Raw genomic sequence first — 7,338 nt, forward strand, 5'->3', positions numbered from 1 at the left:
TCAAATATTTAATTATTTTTTTACACTACACCTAATATAATTATGTATTTTTTTTATATATTATGTTTGGGTTGCTACTTGCCAGTTGCCATGATATTTTTTTGACCTTAATGAATCTATCTTTCAAAACTTTTTGGTTTAAATGCATGACTGAGAAAGTGAGAAATATCAAAATAAATAATAAATATTAATACTGAATACGGATTAATACGGATAGCGGCCGCCGGCCAAGAGTTGAGCGCTAGTGTTGATTAGAACTGAAATTCCCTCCGTCCCCCGCAGATTCATAATATTAAGGTGTACTCGTATCAACATTCGTTTCCAGTCCTGTATATCTTAGTTCGTGCTGAACAATAACTGTTGACTGTTGTCTGCCTAGATAAAAGATAAATGGTTGTCTTTCTCATGACCACGGCCTTAGAAGATATCTACACTAACCTAACCTATCTAGATATCTTCTAAGGCCGTGCTCATGACAAATGAAATTTTTTGTCATGGTCTGTCTTTTGTTTTCCCAATGTCCCTTTACACCACTGAACTGCGGAAGTAGGAACACCACTCTTCTTTGTTTGCACGAAGCCGGGAAGCCGCCATAAGCATTGGCATCCAAGATCTAACTATTCTAACACCAAATACTTTACTAACGTATATAGTGACGTCTCAGTTTATTGATTTTAAATTTTAAAGTAGGTATTTGACACTAAATCTCGTTATATCGTGCATTCGTGCTACTACCTATAAGGCTATAACTAACTAAATTAAATAATTGAAATACGTTCTGAAATAATATTTAGTTTTTTTTTTTTTAGTTCTTAATAATTGTTTGCTGTTCTTACAAAAAGTTGGCACTTAGCATTCTGCACCAAGTACTAAACTATACCAACTCAAATTGCCAAAACAGCAAAATCGTTAATAGAATACAGTGTCAGTGTGAATTATCAGTAACTAGTAAGTACTTTGTAACTTCTAATAAATGTCTTAAACAGATTATAATATTTTGTATTTTGTTTTGACGTTCCACCTGCATGTGTCTCTCCGTCTTACAAATATACTACATAGCAATATCTGTTTTGCTTGGGAAAAAACCGTGAACGCTACAGTCATAACCAACGGTGCATTTACATGGTGACAGTAAACCTCAACAGTCGCTGTCAAGGAATTTCCATGGTGTAAATCATTTGGTAGTTGCTGTTTTGACACTATGATAGTACTGTCACACTTTATAGCCGAGCTAGATAGTTGAATGTACTACCGCTGCATGACATCAGCTATCATAGACTGTCACTATGTAAATGTGCCTTAAGAACCGACATTTTAAGCACATAAAAAGAGAAACATTGGCTGTGCAATATTGTTTTTATTTTTTCGTTATTGGAACTTCAAAACAATGTAATTAAGTTTGAAAAACACAAATAATAATAGATTTTGAAACAATAAGAATTTTTTTTACATAAGTGATATTTAAAAAATAATGATATTGCACAGCCAAAATTCTCCTTTTATGTGGTGAATTATTAGCTGTGACTAGCTTTCTCGGTTCTTTCCCGTGCCAAAACGTTTTTGGTATGTCGTACGTGTGAGATGGATACAACATATTATGTGGGTGCTACGTCCCCTTAAGAAAATACAAATTTAATACATACATAATTCAATGTACGCCTATTATATTGTGTAGGCATAGGAATACTTATTTACACATGAGTTTGGTATAGTTAATAATTATCCATTTTATGACTATTCTAGTTATACCTAGAGTTGTACACAGTCTCACATAACTAATCACTTGGGTTCGGGACTTGTTGTACTAAAAATTATCAAAATTGTCAAAATATGCTTAAATATATGCAACTAAATTTTTATAATATTCTTGAAACATCATAATTTGGGAAATAAAAAATTAAAATAAGTTTCATATAAATATAATAAAAATAATTTATACACTGGCTTACTCGGATTTACTAATTATAATATATATTGATTAATATGATGGACATTGTACACTATTGCATGTTTTGGGCATTTTTAAACTATCGTGAAATAAATTATTTTGAGAAATATTTTTGATTGTTTTGTAAATAGAAGAAGTCCCGAACCCTACTCGTAATCATCTAATGCACAGAACAATTAGGCTGACCAATCAAGTGTGACCATTTGCTCCAATTTATCTTATTAATTTATTACTTTTTGTTCGTCTGAATTACTTCATCTATTATTTGTACATATAATGAAAAAACTGATGAATAGTTAAATTGTATTAATTTGTTGTTATAATTGTTATACAAACTATTATTGATTTTAATTTAAGTTATATTATTTACCCCAAATTATTATTGCCGATTAGTGTCTATTCCAAAATACCAAAATAAATAAATTACAACACCATACTTTATCAGAACAACATACTATTCCTATCTCTATATTATAATATAAAAAAAGTGATACATTTTTGTGTTTTCCATTGATATATGGTGAAATTTGGTATTACAATTAAATAATAATTATCTACATTTTTTTTTACAATTTTTAATTTTGATTTACTTTTAATGGCCAGTTATGAGTTGAAAACAGTGATGGCGAGGGTACACATGCTTATACCAAAATAGACATTTTACTACTAAATTACAGTCTACAATCCACACTCCCCCATACCAATTTGTCTTAAAAAGTAGATAATTTAAATGGTTTATGTTCACAGGAATCAAAAAGTACTAAGAAGGACATACTTCATTATGAAACCATCAAGAATATCTATTAATGATTCTGCAATAAATTCCAAGTAAGAAAATTTACTATTAGGCAGTGAAACGGTAATTTTCTGTTATCCCAACTACCACGAATCTCAATTCTGTTATCTCGACTACCTCGCCGATGCCACGACTACCGCCAGTTCGCTCGGTTTCTTGTTTCAGACAGTTGTTGTATTTCCGTCATTGTATTTATTAATTTTAAAATAATTATGGATCTTTAGAGTTTACCGAAAATGAAAAATATGCGATTGAATTTTTTTAAAGAGAAGAGTTTACTCCCGAGACACCGTGAATGCAAAAACAGTCATAAAAAAAAACTATACATTGACAAAAGTGAAATTTTCAAATGCAAATCGGAGGACCAGGAAAAATTGTTGAAATTGACGATAGTACGTTTTAAAAAAGAGAGAACAATGCTGGAAGGATATAATTACAACAGTGGATATTTGGAGGCATTTGTCGCAAAACAAACGAGACATTTCTAATCCAAGTTCCTAATCGTACAAAGGAAATGCTTTCAACTGCAATAAAACAATATAATATAAAAGTAGGTACAACCACATATTCAGACGTTTTGCGTGGATATGAACAAACTAACCGGAGCCGGATACACGCATGGTAGACTAAACGCTATACTAATATACATAATTATATAAATGACAATTCATGTGTATTATGTATTAAAATATAGTAATATTGGGATAGTCGAGATAACAAAATTAAGTCTTCGTGGTAGTCGTGGCATCGAGTGGTAGTAGGGATAACAGAAAAATACCATACATTGTATCTGATTCAAACAGTAATTGCCCACTGAATAATAAATAATACATTTTTTGCAATTTCTTTTAGATGTGATGACCAAGTAATTAATAGAGTTATTAAAGAGGAAACTATTGATAACATGGACTATAATAATGATGATCAAGTATTAAATAGAGTTATTAAGCAGGAAAATATTGTTGAAACGGATCATGATAATGATGATAAATTATTACCAAAAAGGTAAGAATTGTATTAAATTAATTATAGCGTAATAAGAAATTGAATGATTCTACTTACTAAAATGTTTAATATTTAAGTTACCTAACAAAAAAAAATAAAAATAGAAGTCAGCCAATAATAGAACCCCATTAGTACTACTAACAGAGATTAATAAGAACTTAGGTTAATTTTGGGTTAGTACCTTAATAGTTTAAGAGATAACGGCAGGATTGTTCTTTTCTACATAAAACTGTAGTGTCTAGTGGGATAGTGGAAAATTTATTAAAAAATCTTAGAAAATAATAAACTTATTGGGTTAGAAGTTACTTTAAAAAAAAAAATTACTATTTATGTAACTTATCTTGTGGTGACCAGTCAAGCAGCATTAGCTGTTATGGAGTGCTGAAGTGGTTGCCAAATGCTATAGTAACTAGTCAAAATATCTTTCTAACAAAAATGTCTGAACAAAATATCTTTTATATTGATAATTATCAATCCATTACATAAAAAATAATTTATCCGAATACGTAGAAATAAAGTAGTGTTTCCATTTAAAAATAGGTGGGTAAGTGGATGTCGCTCTGCTGTACAGTAGGTTACAAGTGGGTCACTGTATAATGAATAGTTTTAAATTTGAATTCAATGATATAATATCACTGTATAAGAAAAACGATTCTGAGCGGAGGCGGTTTGTCAGTCTAGGTATTAGACATATTATAGACTTATCTATGGTATTAGAAAAACAATTGACCTATAATAAATTCCAAATTAATCATATCACAATATCCATTAGGAACTTGTAACGCGTTATACATCAACAAGAAACCGTGATACTACACTTTTTGGCCCAACAGATAAAACTTTATTGATATTTATAGAAAAAAAAAACTAAAAAAATTTAAAACTGGCTATGTCCGTAAACAGCTCAAAAAGAGTCAAATTATTTTCAAAATTTTATCGTTTATAGAAAATGCTAAAATAAGTATTCAGTGAAATTTTCAAGTATCTACAGTCATTCGTTTTTTAATTACAACAAAATAAGAAAATCGTTACGTGAGAAATCGAGTGAATATCAAATGTTGTAAAAATATGAATTTCAAACGCTCATAAAAATTTAATTTGACTTGCTTGTAAACATTTTTTTTTTAAAAAAGGTAGACAATGTTATGAAGAATCTTGTATTACATTTTCAAATCTTAGATTTAAAAAGAAAAATTTTCATGAATTTCTAACTCAAAATAATTTGCAAATTTTCGTCATTTTTACGTATTTTGTCAATATTTGAGCTTTTAATGCTTATAAAAAAAAAATTGTGACAGGATTTTTAATTTTTTTTATCTGCCTTTGAAACAGTATAATAGGAACCTTCTGTTAAATTTTCAAGCTTTTTTAACCAACAAATAAAATGTTAATGATATTTATAGAAAAAAAAATTTAAAAAATGGAAACTGAAAATGTCAGTAAACAGCTCAAAATAAGTCAAAATATTTGAAAAATTTTATTGTGTATAGAAAATGCTAATATAAACATTCAATCAAAATTGTATGTATCCATGGTCATTTGTTTTAGAGTTGTACCAAAAACTAAAATTGATTTTCTCGAAAACACATTTTGCGTAAAAATTCCCGTTTTTCCTTACTTTTTCTTTTGTTTTTCACGTCGCATTTAAAATCTACTGAGAAATTTTTACTTTTGACCCCTTCCCCCCCTAAAGTACCAACTAGATTCACTTTCCTATCAGAAAAGGTACTGTTGAAGAAAATCCAAGCATTTTTATTGTCCTAAAAGGTGATGACAGACACAAAAAAAAATTTTAAAAAAAATTAAAAACATATCATTGTAAAATCAATACATTCATCGTTCCACTCAGAATCTAAAATGTAAGTTTGTTTTGTGTATGCGCACACCAAAAATGTTAAAAATTTGAAATTTATCTGAAAATATGTATTTAAGTACTCCCTATCACCTCCTGAAAACTCCATTGCAATACAAGTTCATCCACCTGACATATTTAATGTCACCTTAAATCGTGATCACAGTATCACACTGTATAGATAGATTAGACCTCTGGGCAGAAGATAGGCTAATTTAAAAAGGGAGAGGACCAACCCCGGGAGGTGCTCAAACAGGGATTTTGAGATTTCCAATGGAACCTTTTGTTTATAAATGATTGCCATGGGTTTAGAAGCTATTATAATAATAATTATTGGTTGCCGGCAACAAAGTGCACAGGATTATCTTATTTTTGTATATTTCGTTCAGATAAATGTAATGTTTATCATATTTTAATTAGTTTTTCTAATAATTTATAAGTTTTAACCCTAAAATAATAATTTTATAACTTACATTTATGCACACTATGACCTGTAAGCATCCTTCAATATCTGTGATAATATGCTTAGTAATTTATTAAATTAATTACAACAAAAAAGATTTTTGAAGAATCAGTTACTTAAAAAATATTTTGTTTAAAGACATTTTTGTTATGAGGTATTATGACATGGTACACTGACTGTTTAAAAACAAAATAAAATTATTCTCAATTAATGCTTTAATAAATAAAAATCAATAAAATGTACATAATTTTATTTTTATTTTTAGAATTATATGTCAATTTGAAGAAGAAGTTAACAAAAATGAAACCAGAATAAAAACGGAAAAAGATTTCATTGATTGCTTTGAATTTGAAGGAACTGTCATTACTCATACAAATTCAGACATGAGAACTGACTCATGTAAAAAGCCTTTGACACTCGGTGAGTGTACTAAACCAGTTAAAAGAGAAAAGTCATTTGTTTGTGACATTTGTAATAATTCATATTATACAAAATCAAATATAAAAAGCCATATGAGATCACATACTGGGGAAAAGCCCTATAAATGTGATATCTGTGGTAAAGAATTTTCTCTTCATGATAGTTTAAGCCGGCATATAAGGACACATACTGCAGAAAAACTATATACATGCAATACCTGTGATCAAAAGTTTTCTCAAATAGGAAATTTAAAACAACATATGAGATTACATACCGGAAACATGCCATATAAATGTGAAATATGTAAACAATCGTTTTCTCGTCGAGACACTTTAAAAATTCATACTAGGACGCATACAGGAGATAAGCCGTATACGTGTGATACATGTAAAAGAGCGTTTTCCACTAGATCAAATTTAATGGGTCACATTAAGACACACCGGCGAAAAGCCATACAAATGTGATATATGTGATAAAAAATTTTCTACAACAGGTACTTTGTCATTGCATAGAAGGATACACACTGGAGAAAAGAGGTATACATGTGATATCTGTGATCAAAGGTTTACTCAATCAGAACATTTAAAAAACCATCTGAAAATACATACCGGAGAACAGCCATATAAATGTAATATATGTAAACGAGCGTTTTCTCTTTTAGCAAATTTAAACGTCCATATTAAACTACATTCCGTAAATAAGCCATGTTTTAAATGTGATATATGTGATAAGGGGTTTTCTAATTTATCAAATTTAAAAAAGCATTCTAGGACCCATACTGAAGAAAAGCGATACAAATGTATTCAGTGTCAAAAAATGTTTTCTCAATCAGGAAATTTAAAAAGCCATATGAG

At 29.3% G+C, this 7,338-nt stretch overlaps 1 protein-coding gene across 1 annotated transcript; it reads left to right on the plus strand.

Moving 5' to 3' along the window:
* On the plus strand, positions 1–7,052 carry LOC100575248 (zinc finger protein 239). Its single transcript, XM_003242061.4, has 5 exons — positions 1–686; positions 810–948; positions 2,696–2,776; positions 3,597–3,749; positions 6,330–7,052. The coding sequence occupies exons 3-5, from the start codon at positions 2,730–2,732 to the stop codon at positions 6,946–6,948; spliced, it is 819 nt and encodes a 272-aa protein (XP_003242109.1). The 5' UTR covers positions 1–686; positions 810–948; positions 2,696–2,729; the 3' UTR covers positions 6,949–7,052.
* The last annotated feature ends 286 nt before the right edge of the window (positions 7,053–7,338 follow it).

This window comes from Acyrthosiphon pisum, chromosome A1 (genome assembly GCF_005508785.2).
Source record: "Acyrthosiphon pisum isolate AL4f chromosome A1, pea_aphid_22Mar2018_4r6ur, whole genome shotgun sequence".
Classification (NCBI taxonomy): domain Eukaryota; kingdom Metazoa; phylum Arthropoda; class Insecta; order Hemiptera; family Aphididae; genus Acyrthosiphon; species Acyrthosiphon pisum.

Coding starts and splice junctions, on each gene's coding strand:
- LOC100575248 (XM_003242061.4), top strand. CDS start 2,730: ATGAAACCATCAAGAATATCTATTAATGATTCTGCAATAAATTCCAA. Junction 2,777..3,596: donor GATTCTGCAATAAATTCCAA/GTAAGAAAATTT, acceptor AATTTCTTTTAG/ATGTGATGACCAAGTAATTA. Junction 3,750..6,329: donor GATAAATTATTACCAAAAAG/GTAAGAATTGTA, acceptor TTTTATTTTTAG/AATTATATGTCAATTTGAAG.